General features: G+C 53.0%; 1 protein-coding gene across 3 annotated transcripts; it reads left to right on the top strand.

Moving 5' to 3' along the window:
- Window positions 1-830: 830 nt before the first annotated feature.
- Window positions 831-20190, top strand: LOC144258270 (uncharacterized). Of its 3 annotated transcripts, XM_077806713.1 has the most exons (10): window positions 1120-1143; window positions 3558-3644; window positions 4156-4377; window positions 4998-5020; window positions 6336-6448; window positions 6750-6782; window positions 7773-7855; window positions 8151-8277; window positions 10100-10213; window positions 16262-20190. In XM_077806713.1, exons 1-10 carry the CDS (start codon window positions 1120-1122, stop codon window positions 17869-17871), a joined length of 2436 nt encoding a protein of 811 aa, XP_077662839.1. In that variant the 3' UTR covers window positions 17872-20190. The 3 variants fall into 3 exon arrangements, with proteins under 3 accessions (XP_077662838.1, XP_077662839.1, XP_077662837.1); XM_077806711.1 differs by lacking the exons at window positions 1120-1143; window positions 4156-4377 and adding an exon at window positions 5324-5539 and having other exon boundaries at window positions 2735-3644; XM_077806712.1 differs by lacking the exons at window positions 1120-1143; window positions 4156-4377; window positions 6750-6782 and adding an exon at window positions 831-1097.
- The last annotated feature ends 2376 nt before the right edge of the window (window positions 20191-22566 follow it).

The raw sequence follows: 22566 nt of genomic DNA on the forward strand, positions 1-22566 counted from the left end.
GCCAGATCTGAACACGGACCCTCCCCCCACCCCAACACCCCCAAACCCCCAGCTCTGCCCCCCACCCCCCCAAACTCCCAGCTCTGCCCCTCCACCCCGAACATCCCCCCCAAACTCTCAGCTCTGCCCCTCCACCCCCCAACATCCCCCCCAACATCCCAGCTCTGCTCCCCCAACATCCGCCCCTAACCCCCAGCTCTGCCCCCACCCCCCAACATCCCCCCCAAACTCCCAGCTCTGCCCCCACCCCCCAACATCCCCCCAAACCCCAGCTCTGCCCCCCAACTAAACACCCCCGCAAACATCCCCCTGCTCCAAGCAACATCCTGGCCCCAGCACCAGCCATTCCCCCCCAGCCCGGCTCTGACCCCCAGCTCTGTCCCCCACCCCCCAATATCCCCCAGAACCCCCAGCTCTGCCCCCCACCCTCCAACATCCCCCCAAACTCCCAGCTCTGCCCCTCCACCATCCCCCCAGCTCTGCCCCTCCACCCCCAACATCCCCCCCAAACTCTCAGCTCTGCTCCCCCAACATCTCCCCCAACCTCCCAGCTTTGCCCCTCCACCCCCCAACATCCCCCCAAACCCCCACCTCTGCCCCCCACCCCCCAACATCCCTCCAAACCCCAGCTCTGCCCCCCAACTAAACACCCCCCCAAACATCCCCCTGCTCCAAGCAACATCCTGGCCCCAGCACCAGCCGTTCCCCCCAGCCCGGCTCTGACCCCCAGCCCCCGGGCCCAGCCTGGGCTCCCCGCGTGTCCGCCCCACGCGTGTCCCCGCCCGCTCCGCGCTGCCCCCGGCCCCGCCGCGGCGGACTCACAATGGGGCTCCCGGGCCCGGGGAGGGGGGGGCAGGAAGGGGCGGCTCCTCCCCGGGCCTGGCCCTGCCAGCCCCCGCCTCTCCCCCCAGCTCTGCCCCCCACATTGTCACGTGTGTCCTCCCCCCCGCCCCTCTGGCTGCCCGCGCTCGGGGTCTCCCGCGGGCGGGGGGGTTTCCCCGCGTGTCCCAAACACCCTGCGTGGGGCCCGGAGGGGCAGGGCCAGGCCCGGGCAGGAGCCGCCCCTTCCTGCCCCCCCCCGGGCCCGGGAGCCCTTTGTGAGTCCGCCGCGGCGGGGCCATGGCCGGGGCCGGGAGCGGCGCGGTGGGGCCGGGGGCAGCGCGGGGCGGGCGGGGACACGCGTGGGGCGGACACGCGGGGAGCCCAGGCTGGGCCCGGGCGCTGGGGGGCAGAGCCGGGCTGGGGGGAACGGCTGGTGCTGGGGCCAGGATGTTGCTTGGAGCAGGGGGATGTTTGCGGGGGTGTTTAGTTGGGGGGCAGAGCTGGGGTTTGGGGGGATGTTGGGGGGTGGGGGGCAGAGCTGGGGGTTTGGGAGGATGTTGGGGGGTGGGAGGCAGAGCTGGGAGTTTGGGGGGGATGTTGGGGGTTGGGGGGCAGAGCTGGGGGTTTGGGGGGATGTTGGGGGGTGGAGGAGCAGAGCTGGGGGTTTGGGAGGATGTTGGGGGGTGGGAGGCAGAGCTGGGAGTTTGGGGGGGATGTTGGGGGTTGGGGGGCAGAGCTGGGGGTTTGGGGGGATGTTGGGGGGTGGAGGAGCAGAGCTGGGAGTTTGGGGGGATGTTGGGGGGTGGGGGGCAGAGCTGGGGGGATGGTGGACGAGCAGAGCTGGGAGTTTGGGGGGGTGTTGGGGGGTGGGGGGCAGAGCTGGGGGTTTGGGAGGATGTTGGGGGGTGGGAGGCAGAGCTGGGAGTTTGGGGGGGATGTTGGGGGGTGGGGGGCAGAGCTGGGGGTTTGGGGGGATGTTGGGGGGTGGAGGAGCAGAGCTGGGAGTTTGGGGGGGTGTTGGGGGGTGAGGGGCAGAGCTGGGAGTTTGGGGGGGATGTTGGGGGGTGGGGGGCAGAGCTGGGGGTTTGGGGGGATGTTGGGGGGTGGGGGGCAGAGCTGGGGGGATGGTGGAGGAGCAGAGCTCGGAGTTTGGGGGGGTGTTGGGGGGTGAGGGGCAGAGCTGGGAGTTTGGGGGGTTGTTGGGGGGTGGGGGGCAGAGCTGGGGGTTTGGGGGTGTTGGGGTGGGGGGAGGGTCCGTGTTCAGATCTGGCCCTGTGGGAGCTTTGGGGGCTGGGGCTGGAGCCGGAGCCGTGGGAACGTCTGAAGTGGGTGGGGGGGGAGCAATCTGCTCTCTGGCAGAATTTGCTACGGGGGTTGTGCTGCGCGTGCTCAGTAACATCCGCTGAAGCCACGGCCCCCCCCCCCCCCGCCCTTCTCCCTGCCCTTACTTGCCATCCCAGCCTGTGTCCCGCTTTTTACAGGGGGTTAAAAAGAGGTGAAGGGGGGCGCCCAGGGTGTGAGCAGGGGGTGTCAATTGACTGGCTGGGGGGTGCCCAGCAGCTGGAGGCAGGGTTCGGAGAGGGGGGGCTGGGGGGCACAGTCAGGGCTGGGGCGGGGCGAGGCGCTGGCAGAGGGGAAAACCCGGCCCAGGCAGGGGCGGGAGGGGGGGAGAGTCACCGTGGTGGGGCTGAGCCCCCCGTGTTGGCAATAATGGGAGAGGGGGGGCAGAGGGGCTTTTTTATTTCCCCTCCCCCAGAGGGCACCTCTCAGCCCGGGCTGCCCAGGGCGGGTGCTTCAAGGCCTGTGCCCCCCGCCGGCCAGTCACTGCCGCCCCTGTCTGCCGTCACCGGCCGGGGGGGCTGCCGGGGACTGGATTCAGGGATATATTTTGCATACACCCCCCTCAGAAACAAAGACTCCCGGATCAGGGCGTCCGGCAGCGTAAAGTCTCCGCGCGGGTCCCAGATTTGTCTGGTCGGCTGCTGGCAGTCCCTGAATGGCGCTCCCTTCCTTGGGCTCCATTTGCAAGAGCCATTTGCCCCTTTTTACCGATCCCTTTTCTGAAAGGCTCTCTTCGTTACTTTTAGCACGTCCTCGCGTTCCCGTCCTGTCGCTGTGCAGATACGGGTGGGGTTGAATTTATAGTTTAATCACAAATACTCCTGGGAAATCTCTCGAAGTTGGTCAGTCCTAGTCATAGCCCTGGCATCTGGGTTGTTTCTCGTGTCGCACTTGGCTGTGGTTTTTCTCCTGTGATTTGTAATTTGGTGGCAGGGATGGCCAAAGTAGGGCCCCCGGGCCCAATGCAACCCGAAGAGTTGCACAATGTCAGAGGTATCAGCCTGTGACCGAGGTACCCCCAATTTGCTCCCCGCGGACCAGAAGACGGGAAAGGGGAGAGGTAGCAACTTGGGGCAAGTCGGCAAATAAGGACAAACTTCCTCATGAGTAACGGCTACTGGTAGCAAATTAGGTCAGATCGCAGGTTTTTATCTTGGGGGTCGGCCTGCACCCCTGTCACTTCACCACGGGGTTCTGTGTTTCCTCTGGAAAATCTCCCCCCCCGCTCCCCCATTTCACGATCGCCTCCCAGATCGTCCTCACGGAGGTTGAATGAGACCTGGAAAAAGTCTCCTTGAGTCCCAGGGGCTCGGCAGGGCAGGACGGGCCCTGAAATCGGGCCGTTGTGAGGCCGTTTGCAGCGGTTTCTAACCCCCCTTCCCTGCTTCTTCCAGGAGCCCCCCCGAGAGCGTCGGGCCCCTCTGGGAAAAGAGAGAGAAGCCGCCGAAGCCGAGGAGCAGCGGCAAAGCCAGGAGCTGCTGGTAGGTGCCCAGGGCCCAGGTTCGCCAGGGATCCCGGTGCCCCGAGTGACGGCGAATGCAGGGCCCGGCCTGCCAGCCTCAGCCAGGGACCCGTCCCCACCGGAGCCCAGGGTCCGACACGGGGGTGGCATGGTGCCCGTAGGGTGCGGGAGGCCGCTGGGCAGGAGCGGGTCAGTCTGTGTGAGCCCAGAGCCCCTGCCCACGGGCTGTCTGCCCGTCACAGTGACCGGGGAGCCTTTCCCGCACCTGGGGGATGGGGAGGAAATGCGGGCTGCAGAGATGGAGGGTTTGGCCCAGAGCAATCGGATGAGGTTTTGGGGAGAACAGTCCCCCCCCGTGAGCGATGTACAGCTCACCCCTGCCCTGATCCGTCCCCCCTTGCCGGGGTAAATAACCTTCCCATCCCCCAGCGCAAGAGATCCCGCGCTCTGGGAAATTACTCCCCCACCCGCCGGGAGGGGCATTTATGGGTCTCCCCCGGTACCCACCCGCCCTCTCCCTGTGGCTGCAGAGCCGGACGGCAGCCGAGAGGCAGAAGATGGTCTGGGAGTGGCGGGAGCTGCGAGGGTTTCTGGCGGAGCAGGAGCAGCGGCTGCTGTCCCGGCTGGAAGAGCTAGAGAGAGCCATTGCCCAGAGAAGGGATGCGGGCGTCTGCCGAGTGTCCCGGGAGATTTCCCTGCTCGGGGAGCGGGGAGGAGAGAAGGGGCAGCCGCCGCTGAGCCCACCCCTGCAGGTCAGGCTGTCGTTGCAATGACCACACACAGCGTTCCTGTAGGAGCATCTGCCTGCAGACCCCAAAGCACTTTACAAAGGGGGGACAGGGGCATTATCCCTATGGGAGAAAGGGGGAAACTGAGGCACAGGGAGGGGCAGAGCGCTGCCCCAGTTCACATACTGAGTCTGTGGCAGCACCAGGGATGGGTCCTGGGTGCTGCAACCCCGAGACCTTCTCTCTTCTGCTGTAAATGTCTGTAAATCCCCTCCCCCGTGCAGAGGTCCCGAGCCAGGCCTAAAATCCCACTCACACCAGGTTAATGGGTTACTGGGGCCAGAGGGCTTGCGGGGCTCTCGGCACTGGGAGGAATTTGACTCTCAAGGCAGAGAAACATTTTCTGCCTCTAAAGTGGCCGGGGAGAAACTTTCCACCTCCCAGGAGGGATTGCTGGGGCTGCTGAGAGCAACTGTCCCTGCTGGTGGGGACGGGGGAGACGGCAGCTGGTCTCTGAACCAGAACCTGAGGGTCTGAAATTCCCCTAAATACCAGAGGCTCCCATGGTGATTCCCTGCGGAGCAGGAGGCTTCCCCAGCCTGGGACACCCCCTCTGACGGCCTCTCCTTTCTCTCCTTCTCCAGGGTGCTGGGAGCTCTGGGGGCAGGTAAGTCCTGGGCTCTGCCTCCCTCCCCCCATGGCGTGTTAGGTCTGCTAACCGCACTGAATACAGGGCATCCCCCCTGCCCCGGCAGCGTGACACGCGGGCTGAGAGCCTGTGATTCTGTGTCCCCTCGTGGCTGCCTCAGCAAGGGGAAGAGCCTGTTAGTCTCTGACGGCTGATACGTCCCACCAGGGTTGTCAGACATATGGGCCAGGGGCCAGACCCAGGCTGTCTGACATATTAACGGGGACACATCACGGATGCAGTGTGTGCAGAATCTCAGCTTTCGATTTTTTTTTTTTAAAGTAAATTTCTAGCCCTCCTGGTTGCAAAGAAACCCTCCCAAATGGACGCGGAGAAAATGCTGCCTTCCTGAGTCTGCAGACAGCCTGAAACAGCGGCTCAGAGGGGTGTGAATGCCCTTGGCCTCCGTTAATCTCGTTGGCCTGCCGACACTTTGATGTCAACATTCAGTGTTCCCTGGCTAATCGCTTGAGCGGGTGGGAATGAAGCCTTCGAGAGGTGGGAATAGGGGGTTGTCTTCGGGAGGACTTTGGAGAGACGCAAGGACAAGGAAGCAAGAGATAACTAGAGGAAGGAGGGTGGCAAAGGAAGGGTAGAAATAGTAGGGGCCATAAAGGGGTGTGTGGGAGTTGGAGTGATATTGATTGTGACAGTGAAGGACTTTGTAAATAGCAGTGTTATCTCCTGTTCCCCGGGCAGCGTCTCCCCTTGTCCTTTGCGCCTGGGTGTCCCACCGAGAGCAGCGGGTGTCCTGCTGCGAAGGGAGGTGGGGGACGGAGTCCTAAATAGATGCCCCGGGCCACTGACCATGACGGAAAGTGGAATACGGCCCTCTCCTCCAAAGGAGTTGGACACCCCAGGGTTCCTGGTTTAGCTGAAGGGCTCAGGGCTTGTGGTGTTTAAGGGCCCACGTTCATTCCCTGCTGGAGATCTGGGCTGTGTCTGTGGGACACACCCACTCTTTGGTCTGTGTCTCCTCCCTTTCCATGTAATCCCAGTGCTGGAGCCCCTTGTTACTGGAATATCCCAGTGTGGGAGGTGGCCCGGCCCCCCACAGAACCAGGGCGTCCCGGAGAAAGCTCCTGAACTTGTCTCCGTTCCGTGCCCCAGAGTTTCCCCGTGTCCCACCTCTCTGGGCCCATGGCCGGCACAGGGCTGAAGGCAGGCGACTCACTAGAACAGTGCCCATCCCGGGCTGCAAAACACAGATCCAGGTTTGCTGGAGTTTGGGGATTGCTGGGCTCAGGGATTGGGATCCGGGCCCGTTTCTCACCCCTCCTTCTTTCCCCGGCAGGGAGGACGGGGCGTTTCGGAACCCGGAGCCGGGGTTTGGGGAGCTGGAGAGGAGGCTCAGCGATTTCTCTCTGACAAGTGCCGTCCTGCAGCAGGTCCTGCGGGGATTCAAAGGTGAGTGGGAGTCTGGGGGTGGTGTCTCCTCTGGTTAGAGCGACCCCGGCCCTGGGGAGGAGTCGGGGACTCTCGGGATGTCACTGACCCCGGGCTCCATCTCGCAGCCCCAGCTCCGCGAGTCGCCCTTCCCCATGGGAGCCACCCTGTGGGGCTGGCTCTGTCTGCAGCGACTGCGTTGTGGGCCTGGGTCTGTGTCCCCGTCCCGTAGTTAACAGCGGTTCCATTAATAACCAGCGGGAACCTCCCCAGGATCGCGAGAGCCTGAATCCTCCTCTCTCCCGTCCTCTCCTTCCCCTAGAGACGCTGCGACGGGAGCTGGGGAGTGACACAGGTACGTGTCTGTCTCTGATGGGCCGGGGGGAGATTTCAGACCAATAACCATGTTCGCGACAGGGCATCACGGCCTCCAGCCCCGATGTGCACCTGGGAAGGGTGGAACAAGGGGAAGCCGGGTGAGCCCTGTGGCTGATTCCCTCCTGCTGTGACGTCTGATGGGGATTCAGAGCGAATCCAGATCTCAGGGGGGTGTTTCCCTTTGGGGAAAGGAACAACCGCCCGAATGGTGTGCACTAGGATGGGACAAGGACAAAATATCCAGACCCTGAGGAGTCTGAAAGCTTCCATGAGTGACTGAAAATGGTCAGATGTGGGCAGCTGAGTCTGAGGCGTGAGGAGGGGTGGAGCCCAGCTGTGGGGCTGAGCAGTGGGGCTGGGATACGGCAGACAGACTAGCTCTGCGTGCTCATTGTGAATGAGGAGGGAGCTGTTGTAGGGCACGTTCATATTTTTCATACTTTTCATCCGGACTTCAAAGGAGGGGTCACCTTTGTTTTGTGTGTGAACCCCTTATATTTAGTAGGAAATGAGAATAAAACCCGTAACAAGTCTGACCCTATTGAATTTGCATGTGTGTGTCTCAAGAGGCTGACCGAGAATAGGTGTCCTTGAGGGCTAAACGTGCAGGAAGTGGGGGGTGAGATTTTCTTCGCTGAAGATTATAATAAATCTGTCCCACAATGTGCTGACCTGCTCAGATCCAGTTCCTGTCTCAGCACTGGACAGATTTTGCCTGGTCCCTAGCTCTGCATAGTCCCCCCTCTGTTGGGGGAACGCGCCGTCCTGGGGAATATCAGGTTTAAAGGGTCTCAGTGGGTTTAGTCCTGGTGGGAGGGGAGGGGGCCTACACTGGAGTGACCGAGCATTTCCCCCGCGCGAGAGTCTAAAACGTCTCTGCAGAGAAATCGCCTGTGAGACGCGTGATGTGAAATGACCTAAAGTCTGTTCTGAAATCCCCCCCAAATAACCCTTCTCCCCCTGACAGGCTGCAGAATAACATCCCCGGGTCCCTCCAGATTCTCCCAGCCTGCCCGGGGAAGGGAAATGGGCGTGGCAGAGCTGGCTCAGGTAGGGATGCTGGGGGGTTCCCGCAGGAGCCGGCGGGACAGTGAATACACAGGAAGGGGGGGGTTGATCTAGGGGTGGGAGGGTGCAGGAAGTGCCCAGGGTGGAGAAAGGGAGGGGGGCAAGGCTTGATGGACTTGCTGGGACTTGATAAATCCGGGGCTAAGGTTTTAGAATAGACCCATGGCAGTTGGGTTGTGCGTGGGACTCCTCTGACTCTGTATCCGTTTGATTGGCCCTGAGCCCCCCATGAATAGTGGGGCAGCAGGTCCTGAGTGGGGGGCTCTTGCTCTTTCAGGGGCCGGTGACCTTCGAGGAGGTGGCAGTGTATTTCACCGGGGAAGAGTGGGCCCTGCTGGACCCCGCTCAGAGAGCCCTCTACAGAGACGTCATGCAGGAGACCTATGAGAATGTGACCTCGCTGGGTAAGGATTCCTGTCCCCTCGGTTCTTGGAAGGGGAAATGCAGAGTTAACGTTCATGTCACCCCCACAATGTAACCTTAACTCTGCCCCGTTTCAGCATGACCCCGACATGCGAAGGACACACACACCAGCCCTCTGCCCTGCTCACTACAGAGCACAGGGGCCGTACAGCACAAAGGCTCACATATTCTCTTGGCTCAGGTAAACTCGGGTTTAGGTCCGGCATAGCGAACAGAAGCTTCCAACACCCCCGGCCGGCACTAAGCTTGCCACCTACGTCACACTAACTATCACAGACTTGCCAAATATCACCACGTCTTTGCCCCGGAGGGGTAAGAACGGCCACACTGGGTCAGACCAAAGGTCCATCTAGTGTTCCAGCACTGGTCAATGCCAGGTGCCCCAGAGGGAATGTACCGAACAGGGAATCACCCAGTGATCCATCCCCTGTCGCCCATTCCCAGCCTCTGGCAAATGATTCCTTCTGAGTCATCGCCATCTATTGCCCTTCTCTAAACCCTAGAGAGGGCTAGCATGTGAGCCCCTGGAGTGCCGACAATGCGGATGGAAAGAACACACCCTTGTGCACCTTTTATTGTTGCAACCTACAACACTCAGCACTGAAATGAGGCAGACTTGCTCCTTCAAGAATCACAGGCACCTCCCTTTATGTCACAGTCACAGCTCTGCCAAGATGCTCCAACTAATCCCTCCATCGTTACAGGTGACACACTGCACACAGCTGGAGGGCATGCAGATAAATGCTGGTATTCCCATCTGTGAACACAACACAGACAATGGCATGTCCTTCCTCATCTCTATTATAAATTCATAGATTTTAAGGCCCAAGGGACTATTTGGTCATCACCTCTGACCTTCTGTAAAACACAGACCATAGAATTTTCTCCTGTTACTTTTATATTGGTTTGTGTCAGACTAGATACTCCAGCCTTGACTTGAAGACTCCCAAGAGAATCTGCCATTTCCTCAGTAGTTGAGTAACCTGTGTACCACCCTTACTGCCCCTTAGTCAGTGGCTAATGCCAGCTCCAGAGTTAGGGGGCGGGGGCAGAGTTAAGGTTATGGTGCCGGGATGGGGTCTACTTTCACTCTTCATTCCCTGGTTTTCAGAGCTCTAAGTTTCGTCACGGTCCACGTTCTGGAAGGACATGCGGCAGCCCTTGGCAACCCAAACTCTGTGTTAAAGAAGTTAATTCTCTGGGCCTAGACTATAATGTTTTTTGGTTCAGGGTGTGACTCTTCACACCTGTCAGCGTGAGGCGGATGGTGACTGAGCGAAGTATGCTGCCAGATTTGAAAGACCAAGTCGTAATCTGCCTGTGGATATTAGAGTACTTTAAAATACTGCTTGTAGCCCAGAAATTTTGGTTTTGGTGGGCACAACTCCCCAGAGAACCTCCTGTAAAATGCAGGCAAAAAGCATAACACACATTAGCCCTCTGAACCCCACCAACCCATGCTCGCTATTCCCAGCTTCCCTGTGACGCTCTGTTTTTTCTCTTGTCCTCTCTTTCTCGGAAAGAAGTAGGTGGTTTCCCTGCTGGCTGCAATCTTCACTTTCTAGGCCATGGAGTTACAGTCTCTGTATTTTAGGCCCCCTTTTGAGGGGGATTTTCGGGCGGTGTGTTTTCTCAGCAGAGATGGGGTTTGTTCAATCCCTCTTTCAGCAAAATGTCCTACGCATTTGAGCATCTGGGCACTAGCCTCTGCATATTGCTACGTCAAAATCGGTTGGGGTTGAAACAAAAATACATTTGTGAGAAATCTCCTGTGCACCCAGCTGGTTTCCTTTCCCTGTGCAGAGTTTCCCGTTTTTCAACCTGATGAGCTCTCTCACCTGGAACAAGACAAAGAGCCGTGGGTCCCAGATCTCCTTGATTCAGAGGAGACGGAGCGCCTCAGGGGCGCATACACAGGTGAGGAATCATGAAATCAATTCGAAACCTGTCCGTGTCTGAAGGACACAGCTGGGATTCCCGACCGAGACCTTGTGAGTTCTCCGAGATCAGAATTGTCCCCAGCAGGTTTGTATCCTCAGGGCAGATGTCGTTCATGACGTCCTACCCATCCTGAGTGACACCTGCCAGTAGCTCCCTCCTTGACCTGCCTACCCCCTGAGTGCTCAGATGGGATTTACAGGCAGAATTGATCCCCCCTACCCTGTGGGAAAGAATTTTGGGGAAATTCGGTCCTTGATTTATTTCCATCTCTCCAACACTTACTTGGTGGACCAGGATGGTGAGAGTGCCCGTGAAATGCTCAGGGAGATTAGAGAGGCTATAAAAATAAACTCAATAACGGGGGATATCAACTATCCCCATATTGACTGGGTACAAGTCACCTTAGGACAGGATGCAGAGATAAAGTTTCTTGACACTATAAATGACTCTTTCTTTCATGTCTAAACTGCGAAGTAAAAGAAGCTGTTAGAGGCAAAAAGGAAGTTAAATCCTATTGAGGAAAAGAGAAAGGAGCATAAACTGTGGAAAGCCAACGTAACCGTTCCTTTGTGGGTCACAACTGACAATACCCAAATTCTGGACAAACTGCTGAGAAATAGGGTGGACGTACCCCAAAACAGGAGGTTACTCTCCCATGAGATACACCAAACCAACAAAAGTAAACTTCTGTGTCTCGACATTGGCTAACAATAAGTCAGAACAGCAGTTTCCTTAGGAATTCCAGTCCTTGTATCACCGCCAGAAACACTAGACTAATAGAGGAGTGGTCCTTTAAAACCAATTTCACCAAAGGACCAGCCACAGGCCCAGGTCAATATACAACTCAGATCTTACCCAAAAACCACGCTGTTGCCAGTCCTTTGGTATCTAAAATCTAAAGGTTTATTTATAAAAAGAAAGAAAGAAAGGTGAGAGTTAAAATTGGTTACAGGAGCCAAATACATACAATAAATGGTTCAGGCTTGGAGTAATGATGGACTAAACTGCTGGCTTAAGTCAAGTCTCTGGCTGCTTCCAAATCACTGGATGGTCCTCAGTCAATTGGTGAGAATACTCCCATTAGTATAAGTCCATAGTCCAGGATAGAGGCACAGTGGAGATGTTTCCAGGGCCTTTTATAGCTTCTGCCTTGTGGAGGGAAACCCATTGTTTCAAACAAAGCCCTCAGCCCAGCTAGTGGAAAATTACAGGTACAAGATGGAGTTTGGAGTCACATGGGCAAGTCGCGTGTCAATGCATGACTTCACTTAGTCCTGGCAGGAAAGTCCATTAAGAGTAGATCGGCATCTCCAACTGTAAGTCAAGTGTCCTCTAATGGGCCACGCAATTTGAATAGTCCCGCCAAGATGCGCTGGCTAACTACCTTGTGGGCATTACCCCAGGAGCCAACATTTGAAATACAGGCATAGAGCCAACACTCATAACTTCAAATACAAGAATGATACATGCATACAGATAGCGTAACCATAACCAGCAAATCGTAACCTTTCCACAGACATCTTACATGACCCATTTTGAACAAGATTTATTGCAAATATATAACAGTGGTTGCAACAATGATCTATATGGTCACAGTTTACTCAGATAATGTCACAGCCATGTGTAAAAGTACAATCAGGCAGGCCAAAAAAGAATTTGAAGAGCAACTAGCCAAAGACTCAAAAAGTAACAACAACAAAATTTTTAAGCACAGCAGAAGCAGGAAGCTTGCTAAACAGACAGGGGGCCGCTGGACAATCGAGGTACTGTAGCAGCTCTCAAGGATTATAAGGCCACTGTTGAGAAACTAAATTAATTCTTTGCATCAGTCTTCCCTGCAGAGATTGCAAGGGAGAGTCCCACACCAGAGCCATTCTTTTTAAGTGACAAATTTGAGGAACTGTCCCAGATTGAGGTGTCATTCGAAGAGGTTTTGGAAAAAAATGATAAATTAAACAGTAATAAATCACCAGGACCAGATGGCATTTACCCAAGAGTTCTGAAGGAAGTCAAATGTGAAATTGCAGAGCTGCTAACTGTGGTATGTAATCTATCGTTGAAATCCGCTTCTGTACCCGATGACTGGAGGGTAGCTAAAGTGATGCCAATTTTTTGAAAAGGCTCCAGAGGAGATCCTGGCATTTACAGGCTGGCAAGCCTAACTCCAATATCAGGCAAATTAGTTGAAACTCTAGTAAAGAACAGAAATATCAGACTCATGGATGAACACAATTTGTTGGGGAAGAGTCAACATGGCTTTTCTAAAGGGAAATCATGCCTCATCGGTCTACTAGAATTCATTGAGGGCAACAATCATGTGGACAAGGGGGATCCAGTGGATATCGTGTACTTAGATTTTCAGAAAGCCTTTGACAAGGTTCCTCACCAAAGGCTCTTAAGCAAAGTAAGCAGTTATGGGATAAGAGGGAAGGTTCTCTTACGAATCATTAACTGGTTAAAAGATAGGAAACAAACTGTAGGAATAAATGTACAATTGTCAGAATGGAGAGAGATAAACAGTGATGTTCCCCAGGGGTCTGTATTGGGACCAGTACTGTTCAACATATTCATAAGTTTTCTGGAAAAGGAGGTAAACAGTGAGGTGACAAAATGTGCAGACAGTACAAAGCTACTCAAGATAGTTAAGTCCAAACCAGGCTGAGAAGAGTTTTAAAGGGATCTCAGAAATCTGGATGACTGGACAAGAAAATGGCCGATGAAATTCAATGTTGATAAATGCAAAGTAATAAACATCGGAAAACATCATCTCAACTATACATACTGAATGATGAGGTCTAAGTTAACTGTTACCACTCAAGAAGGGGATGTTGGAGTCATTGTGGATATTCAAAAAAGGTAACAATATTGGGAATCATTAACAAAGGGATAGAGAATAAGACACAAAATATCATGTTGTCTCTATATAAATCCATGGTGCACCCAGATCTTGAATACTGTGCACAGATGTGGTTGCCCCATCTCAAAAAAGATCTGTTGGAATTGGAAAAGGTACCGAGAAGGTCAATCAAAAATGATTAGGGGTACGGAACAGCTTCCGTATGAGGAGAGGTTAATAGACTGGAGTTTTGAGCTTGGAAAAGAAACAACTAAGAGAGGCCATGATAGAGGTCTATAAAATCATGACTGGTGTGGAGAAAGTGAATAGGGACGTGTTATTTTCTCCTTCACATAACACAAGAACGAGGGGTCACCCAATAAAATGAATAGGCAGCAGGTTTAAAACAAGAAAAAGGAAGTAGTTCTTCACACAATGCACAGTCAACCTGGGGAACTCCTTGACAGAGGATGTTCTGAAGGCCAAGCCACTAACAGGGTTCAAAAAAGAACTAGATATGTTCATGGAGGATAGGTCCATCAATGGCTATTAGCCAGGATGGTCAGGGATCCACCCCATGCTCTGGGTGTCCCTAGCCTCCTCATTGCCAGAAGCTGGGAGTGGGCAACAAGGGATGGATCAGTTGATGATCGCCTGCTCTGTTTATTGCCTCTGAAGCAGCTGGCATTGGCCTGTGTCAGAAGACGGGATACTAGGCTAGATGGACCCCTGGTCTGACCCAGTGTGGCCATTCTTATGACCCTGGCTTGGTTTATAACCTCACGGGAGAGATATTTTTGTTGAAGCAGAATGTACGTGTCAGATCAGGGTATTCTTGTAACTCCTTGCCGCATGGCATGGAGGGACTCCCATTGGGTCACAATCACACACTTCCCTTAGACTTCTAATCAGTTGGGCGAAGAACGCGTCTGCCTCAGGGAGTCAGCAGAACCCATGTAACCCTTTCCCTGTTAGGTCAATACTTGCCAACAGGGCGGTGTGCCAGCCCCTTAGCCGTGGGTTCAAAATTCGTCTCCGACCAAACATGGAAAGGAGTTTGCTTTTCTCCTGGCCCGCTCCACAACGTTCCAGTTGGCTGCAGCTGGCGCAAGAGAAGGCAATGGAAACAGCCGGGGTTTTGTAGGACCAAACTGTTAGTTGTTGGTGGTTCTGTCTGAGGAAGCTTGCAGAACTCCTGCCTGTACCATTGCTGGCTCAAAGCCAGCACTGTCCTTCCTCCACTCCCATCCACGCAGCAGTTGCTCGCTCTTTATTTTGAAGTTAAAAGCATTCTGTGTAGATGGTTATGCAGACTTTACAGGTAAACTGTTAGGGCTGGTGCTCCCTGAGTTGGTGAATGCCCTTTTGGGGCAGGGTAGGGGATGTTATTGCCCCGTGGCTGAGTCCGCCCGATCTCCCTGAGATTTGGGGTGGTGCGGTGTAGAGACCAAAGGCCATATAGCTGCCCTCTCTCTCAGGACGATATAATAATCTAATGACCAAAGGCAATAGGGCTGCCCCCTCCCTCAGGGCTCTGTGGCCCAATGACCAGAGTCAATATGGCTGCCCTCTCCCTCAGGGCTGCATAGCTGATGGCCAATGGGGAGAAAGTGGACCACCACCATGGGGTGGGTGGTGGCTGGGGTAGGGGGACTTGGGCCCTCCCTGCTCCACCAGGTCCAAGCCCAGGACCCTGTAAGTGGCAAAAGTCATCAGGGATCCGGCCGTACCACGCTGATGTCACCTGGCACAACAGCTAGTCCCCCATGGGCTACTTCCTACCCTGTCCCTGATGCCATGGTCTGGGCACCTCTGGGCCTCCAGGTTCCTCAATCTGCACAGTTCCCGGTGGCTCTAATCCCCCTTGTGTGGCCATCCGCTTGCGTCTTGGTGCCTCTGGCTCCCATGGTCTGGGGCTTCTGCAGCTCCTGGGCAGAAGCCTGCCAGGTGCATCCTCCCTCCTCAGAGATCAGCCCCAACTGAGCGGAGCCGCTGCCTTTTATACCTGGGTTCCAGCCAGAGCAGGCCCAGCAGAGTCGAGGGGGTGTGACCTCGTCGGCCCGCAGAGCAGGGTTAACCCCTGCTGAACCAGTGTGGGGAAAGCGTGCCCCGTCACAGTGAGCAAGAAAGTGATCTTCAGAACAAGATCTCTGGGTGAACATTTTTTTTAAATCTAAAATTTGGGATCTGCGAAGAGAACCCGGAGCCAGAATGGTTGTTGCATCAGACACCCTTAGAAAAGGGTAGAAAGAAGGAAACAAGGCCCAAGATAAAAAAGGTACTTTAAATGCCTCCAACTTCACTCGAAGGTATTCTAGAAGCTGAGGGGTCAGGTCTAGAATTTGATGAACAAAACACAAGTTCAACTGTATTACGGTATGGAGATACAGGACTACAAAGCTCAGATGAATAGCAATGAGGCCAGGGAACCTTACCTTTAGGTCACCAACTTGTAGGCTTGGCCAGAATTAAATTTTTATATTAATTCTTTTTATAATTTCAACTTCCTTTTAAGCTTTTTTCCATTTTTATTATTTTTAAATGTTCATAATTGTGCAAAATAAAAGGTTTTAGACTTTTTTTTTCCCCCAATTTTTATCAATTTAAGTTTTCAGTTCCAGGAAATTAGGCAGGGAAGTCAGACAATCATCATTTAATGGCAGTAGATGTTGAGACTCAAACCGTTAAAGCTTTTTCACTGGGAAAACAAACTCGCTAACATCCCATGTCGAAATATACAACGTCGGTATCGTTAAGCCAAACTCTGCATTCTCGGACAGCATTGTTCTTAATTTCCCTATTTGAAATTTTGATTATCGATGGCAATATTTTTGGTTGATTTTTGCGTTTGTGGTGAAATTTATATTTATTTGTATTTATTTTTTATTTATTTATTATTCATTTACATTTTATTATCTAATTTATTTATGATTATTATTAAATTTATTTTTATTTTGTATTTATTTATTAGTATTTATTATTTTTTGATAATAATCTAATCCTTCCAAGCCAACCAGTCTGAATCCACCCAAGTGTGTGCTTAATTTAAAGCATGTGAGTTGTCTCATTAAAACCCTAGGGATTAGGAATTGCCAGAACATGAGGGACATCTCGCACTGCCTCTTCCACCGCAGCTAATTTCCAACATGGTTGGGTCTCCCCTTTTCCATTACTGTTTCTGCCAACAGGTGATGGGATGCTGAGTGAGAAGGAGGAGCAGAAACCTCAGCAGGAAGATGCTGATCAAGAGGAAGCACACGGGGCATTATTGCAAATATCTCAAGAGGATGATTCCGGGAGTCATGAGCAGAGAGAAGGTCGTGAGAGTCAGCACAGGCCAGAGAGGAAGCAGGGAAACAAGCCAAGGGAGAAAAGGAATAAATCCATTAATAGTTCGGGACCTCACAAATGCCTCAAGGAAACCATAGCCCAGCAGAAAATGCAGGCAAGGGAGAGAAACAACACATGCTCTGAGTGTGGGAAAAATTTCAGTAGCCCCTCAGTCCTTCTTAAACATCAGAGAATCCACACAGGGGAAAGACCCTATGAATGCCGTGAATGTCAGAAAAGCTTCACTCACAGATCATCCCTTATTAAACATCGGAGGATACACACAGGAGAGAGACCCTACAAATGCCATGAGTGTGGCAAAAACTTCATTGACAGCTCAGCCCTTGTTAAACATCAGAAATTCCATGCGGGAGAGAGACCACACGAATGCTGTGAGTGCGGAAAAAGCTTCACTCAGAGCTCAGACCTCATTACGCATCAGAGAATCCACACAGGAGAGAGACCCTATGAATGCAGTGTGTGTGGGAAAAGCTTCACTCAGAGAGCATCCCTCATTAAACATCAGAGAATCCACACAGGAGAGAGACCCCATGAATGCTGTGAGTGTGGGAAAACCTTCACTCAGAGCTCAGGCCTTGTTAGACATCAGATAATCCACACAGGGACCCGATCCTATGCATGCCCTGAGTGTGGAGAAAGCTTCACTCGGCGTTCAAACCTGATTGTACATCAGAGAATCCACACAGGAGAGCGACCCTATGGGTGCTGTGAGTGTGGGAAAAAATTCATTGACAGCTCATCGCTTAAGAAGCATCAGAGAATCCACACGGGGGACAGACCTTATGGATGCTGTGAGTGCGGGAAAACCTTCACTCGCAGCTCAAATCTCATTACACACCAGCGAACCCACACAGGAGAGAGACCCTATGAATGCAGTGAGTGCGGGAAAGCCTTCACTGACAGCTCTCTGCTTATTAAACATCAGAGGATCCACACGGGGGAAAGACCCTATGAATGCTCTGAGTGTCAGAAAAGCTTCACAGACAGCTCAGACCTTATTAAACACCAGCGAATCCACACCGGAGAGAGACCCTATGAATGCGGCGAGTGCGGGAAAAGCTTCACAGACAGCTCAGACCTTATTAAACACCAGCGAATCCACACCGGAGAGAGACCGCATGCGTGCTGTGAATGTGGGAAAAGCTTCACTCAGAGATCCTGCCTTATTAAACACCAGAGAATCCACACGGGGGAAAGACCCTATGGATGCTCTGAGTGCGGGAAACACTTCACTTGGCGATCCAACCTTATTACGCATCAGAAAATCCACACAGGGGAGAGACCCTACGGGTGCCGTGAGTGCGGGAAAAAATTCATAGACAACTCAGCACTTATGAAACATCAGAGACTCCACATGGGAGCCAGACCTTATGAATGCGGTGAGTGTGGGAAAAGCTTCACTCGGAGCTCAAATCTCATTCGACATCAGCGGCTCCACACCTCATAGAGAGACACTAGATACTCGGAGTGTGGGAAAAATGTCTATCAGATCTCAGCCCTTCCTTATCATCAGCAAATTTGCGAGGGAATCAAACACCGTAAGGACCTTATCTAGGGATGACAAATGTTTCTTTTTCTTTAATAGTTTTGCTAATTCCCTCTTAAAGGCTCTTTGACGTAATTGACGTATTTACGTGGCCTCTCGGGTCCCTCAGGTGGGTTCCCTGGTTTTCTCTTCTCTAGCTCGCCGTTCTTTACGTGAATCCTGGGCTCCTTTCTATCAGCTCCTTTATTCTGAGTCATGGCAGCATGTGTCCCTCTTGCCTGGACTGTCCATGACCTCCAAGTGTGGGAGACAGTGTTACCCAGGGTGTCTAGAACCCAAGGCAATGGTTACTTAACTGTTTCTTTTCTTTAGGAGGAGTTAGGAATAAATGAATGGGGAGACAGGCTTTTTGTTTGATGAATGATTGGTACAAACGAAAGTGCTTTTACCTAAAATCATTTTTCTGAGGTTTCAGCATACACACGCGCGCACAGATGCTGTCGCAGAAGGTTTAGAGCCTTTTAAACGTGTATGAAAACCTGTTGCCTTAAAAGCATATTAATTGTGGGGTTTTTTAAAGCTGGCTTTTGCTTGTTTTGGATACTTACACTGCCTTTGCGGTGAGGGAATGAAGAAAGAAGAAGCAACTGGAGGGGGAGGAGTCTGCGGAGAATGACTTAGGTAGGAAGGAAGGGAAACGTAAGCTAAGAGCAAAGTACAGAGAGCAACAACAAATGTAGAAGCGGGCCAGAGCATCTGGGAACCCGCCCGCCTTGCCACTCTCCTGGATCCAAGAGGAGAGCAGGGCTTGCCACCACTTCCGCCGGAGTGAGACCAGGGATGGCAGCTATTTTTGCCAGCCAACCAATTTCTTTCTGCTGCCCTCGCCTGGTTAGGGTGAAGGGTTTAACCTTTAACCAGTTTTTTTCCCCCTTCTTGGTCACCCCCTTGGGCTCCAAGTTTTTTTTTTACCGTGTTTGAGAGCCCAGCTTTGTCTTCTACGTTCCTCGTGATCTGCCTCGGTTTTATTTGGGGATTTTTTTGGAAAGGCTGTAACTTTCTTTTGTCCTTTGCTTTTTATTGTTTGCTGTTTTACTTTAGATGCTTTTCCCCTCCGTCTGTTACTTTTCTGCTTACTATTCCATTCCCACAATTTGCACGGCCTGAGTTACACTGGTGATGCAGAGGGAATTTGAATTTGGCTTCAGGTTGGATCTATGTCGTTTTTATTTCATTTTTTCTTTGCTTTTTAATTTTTGCCTTTAAGTCGTTGATTTTGTAATTTATTATTATTGTGACCATCTGCTTACAGAGCTGCACAATGCTCCGGGGCCGATAAAGGCTTTCAAAAACCATTACCATTCTCTTGTACAAAATCAATAAGCGGTTTTTAAGTATTTATTTTTAATTTTTATTTTTAGGGTGGGGGGGTTGTATCTATTTTTAACTTGACCAGACTACCAGCCTGAGCCCCGAGTTCCAGTAATGGAATGTATTCGTAAATTGACTTGCGGACTAAATCACAGGGTGCTACCCTGCCCTGCTGTTCTTTCCCTTTGCACAGGAAACCAACCAACAAGCCGTTGGTACCAATCATCTCCTTCTCTCCACCAGTCCTCGTTGGCTCGCCCAATCTATTACCTATGGGTTTTAGAACCCAAAGCACTGGTAATTTAACTGGTTCTTGTTAGGCTGGGTTAGGAATAAATGAAAGGAATAAATAAACAGGGATCTCATGGTCCCCATCCTTCACACCGTTTCTGTTTCACAAATGTTTGGCACAAACAAGAGGGCTTTTACCTAAAATGACTGCTCCTATCGTTAGTAATGTAGGCAACGGTGGTTAATGCTGAAAAGCTTCAGAAGGGTTAACCACCCACGCGTTCGACCGAAGGAGGGCACTTTAATTGGCTTTGAGGTTGCAGTTTAAACGTGAACAATCGTTTGGTTTTGGTACTGAAATATGTAACAGTTCCATGTCGATTGCACGGCCAGGGTGAAGTTCTTGGGCTGAGGTTTACAATTAAATGGACAGCTGCCTCCTTGGATTCCTGTTTTAGGATTCATGAGGGTTGATGAGCCGTTGTATTAATCTGGTCATTGGGCTAAATTGATAACATGATTGCAATGCAACAGCATCGTTAACGCGTTGATTTAGTGATTTTGACCTTAACGTAAGTGTGTTCACCCAGCGGTTAGTTTAGTCATGTGTACAGTGGTTTAGTCCTAGTGATGTGTGTTCTTGATTTTGGTTTTTTTCAGTTTAATAAAATGTATAAAGGGGAATCTGGAGTTATTTCTTTCAATAAGCAACGTGGGCCAGAACCGCCGAACATCAGGGTGGAGATCAGCGAGTCGACCTTGAATTGCCATCTAAATTAACCCTTTGGTTCTCACAGGGGAGCAGCCAAAGGGAGCCCCCATCTCTGCTCCAAATGCAATTGGAGGAGCTCTGGGCTCACAAGGGGAAAATGAGGTCCCCCACCCACCAGGGTTTTGGGAATTGGGTGGGGTAATGTGGATGAATGAGATGGGGTCGCTGAGGTGGGGAGAGTCTCTGAGTAGGGGCAGGTGATGGTGGCTTGCTCTGCAGCCTCCGTCATGGCTAGGCCCAGCCTGAGCCCCACTCTGGCTGGCTGTAGGTTGTCACAGGACAAACAGCCCTTGTTTGTCTCTGAGACAATCTAGTCTGGGGCTGGCTGGATGGGGAAAGAGAAGGGCAGACAGATCGCTGTGGAAGAGAAGCTGAGCGAGAAGCATTTCCACTTCCATCACTTACCGTAGCATTCATAGCACCCAGGGAATTTTTTTTTTTTTTAAGGCAAACCTTTAGCACACTATTTTCTGAGGGCTGAAGGGGGACTCCCATAGTGCATTAATTAACACTTAATAAATACGTCGAAATTAAATGCATTACAGAGATAAGAACCTCTCATGACAACTTTACTTCATGAGCAGCTCCAGAGGAAGGAGACCCAGAGGGAGTAAGGGCAGGGGGAATCCCAGGGAGACCAAAGGGGCTGGTAGAGGGAGCAGACAGAGAACAAGGCTGGAGGCAGAGTGGCTGCAGGGGTGGCCCAGTCTTCGGCATCTCCCCTGGGGATGCAGACACTGATCTCTATCACTGTGAGAGGGAGCAAAATAATGGGCTGCCCAGAAGAAGGAATGACTCGAGGGCAATTTCCTGACGGGACCCTTAGCCTTGCAGAGCTTTTCTAGCGCCGACGTTTACATTTCTACATGGTTGGGCCCACAGGAATAAATATCGGCACATCTTTCCTGTGTTTTTGGACCAATGGAAAAAAACCCAGTGACTCTTAAAATTCCCTATGAAACAGGGTTAACAAAATACATGAGCTTATGAACAACCGGAAAATATACTTCTCAAGTGGAAAACTATAACTGGGCTTCTTTGCAAAGAAATGGTAAGTTTTCTTACAGGAAAAGCCACAAACTGTTTGGAAAGGAAGAGCAGGTGGAATTATTTGCCTCGGGGAAATTAAATACCCAGAGAATCGCCGGGGCGGTGATGACGGTGACCGCGGTTTGCTCACCTGTGGGTCCCCCTCCCCGTGCTGTGGAGGTAGGGGCCAGGCAGGTCTGAGTCTGCAAGCAGGCCCCCTGCCTCAGGTGCAGCTCCCATTGGCCTTGGTGGCCATCAGTCTGGGAGCCTCCTGGCCAATGAGAAGGGTGAAGGCAAAGGGGGAGATTGTAGGGAGGCGGGGGGGCGGGGAGCTGTCTCTGGAGGCACAAAGGGGGGGGCTCTGGAGAGGGCTGATGGGGGCACAGGGGCTGGTGGGGATCTTCCGGGGGGCAGAGGGTTGTGTGGGTCTCTGTGGGGTGGGGGGGAGTGATGGACAGAGCCAGCTGCAGCCCGGGTCTGGTCTGTGGGGGAAGGGAGTGTTGCTATTCCCGCCCCCCCCCCCCCCCCGCAGGAAGCCCTCTCCGTACTCTGTATTTTATGCCAGCCCTGGGGTGCCCATCGCTGCTCCTTTCTCCTGCCCCCGGCTCCATCTGTTTGTCTGCTCCCACAATGCCCCCCCCCCATCTGTGTCTGGCAGGGACAGACTCCTGCAGCTCCCTCCCCCTCCCGGCTTGGGAGGCGCGGGCAGGCAGCTCTGGCATCGCCCCCTCCCCCTCCCCTCCCCAGCTGGGAACCGGGTCAGCTCTGGGAGGGGGGACGCCGGGGAGGGGGGGAGCTGCCCCTGAGGGGAGAGCACCCCAGGCTGCCGAACCGTGGAGCCTGGGCACCACGGCACATCTCGCCACCTATGTATCCCACCCACCCTGCTCCCTGTCCCCTGACTGCCCCTGCCCCTTATCCAATCCCCCGGCCCCCCATAACCATGAGGCGCCAAGCAGCACTGAGGGGCCCTTAGATCCACCACAGAGACTTCTGCCTGCTCAACTAATGGAGAAGCAGCAGTAGTAGGTTGTTACCCTGTGTGTAGACTGGTCATTAGAGGGGCATGAGTGTCACACTTTTCCAGGGAATTTCACAACTATTTGCTCCCAGCAGGGGAACGTGGCGAGTGCACGATCCAATCCCAGCTCAGTCCCTATGGAACTCCAATAATTCCCTTTGTTCCCCCCCCTCCACGCTCCTAACTCCCTTCCACCCTCAGTAGTTCCTGGCTGTCTCCTCTCTGCTCCTCA

The sequence above is a fragment of the Eretmochelys imbricata genome, chromosome 28 (assembly GCF_965152235.1).
Source record: "Eretmochelys imbricata isolate rEreImb1 chromosome 28, rEreImb1.hap1, whole genome shotgun sequence".
In the NCBI taxonomy this organism is placed as follows: Eukaryota; Metazoa; Chordata; order Testudines; family Cheloniidae; genus Eretmochelys; species Eretmochelys imbricata.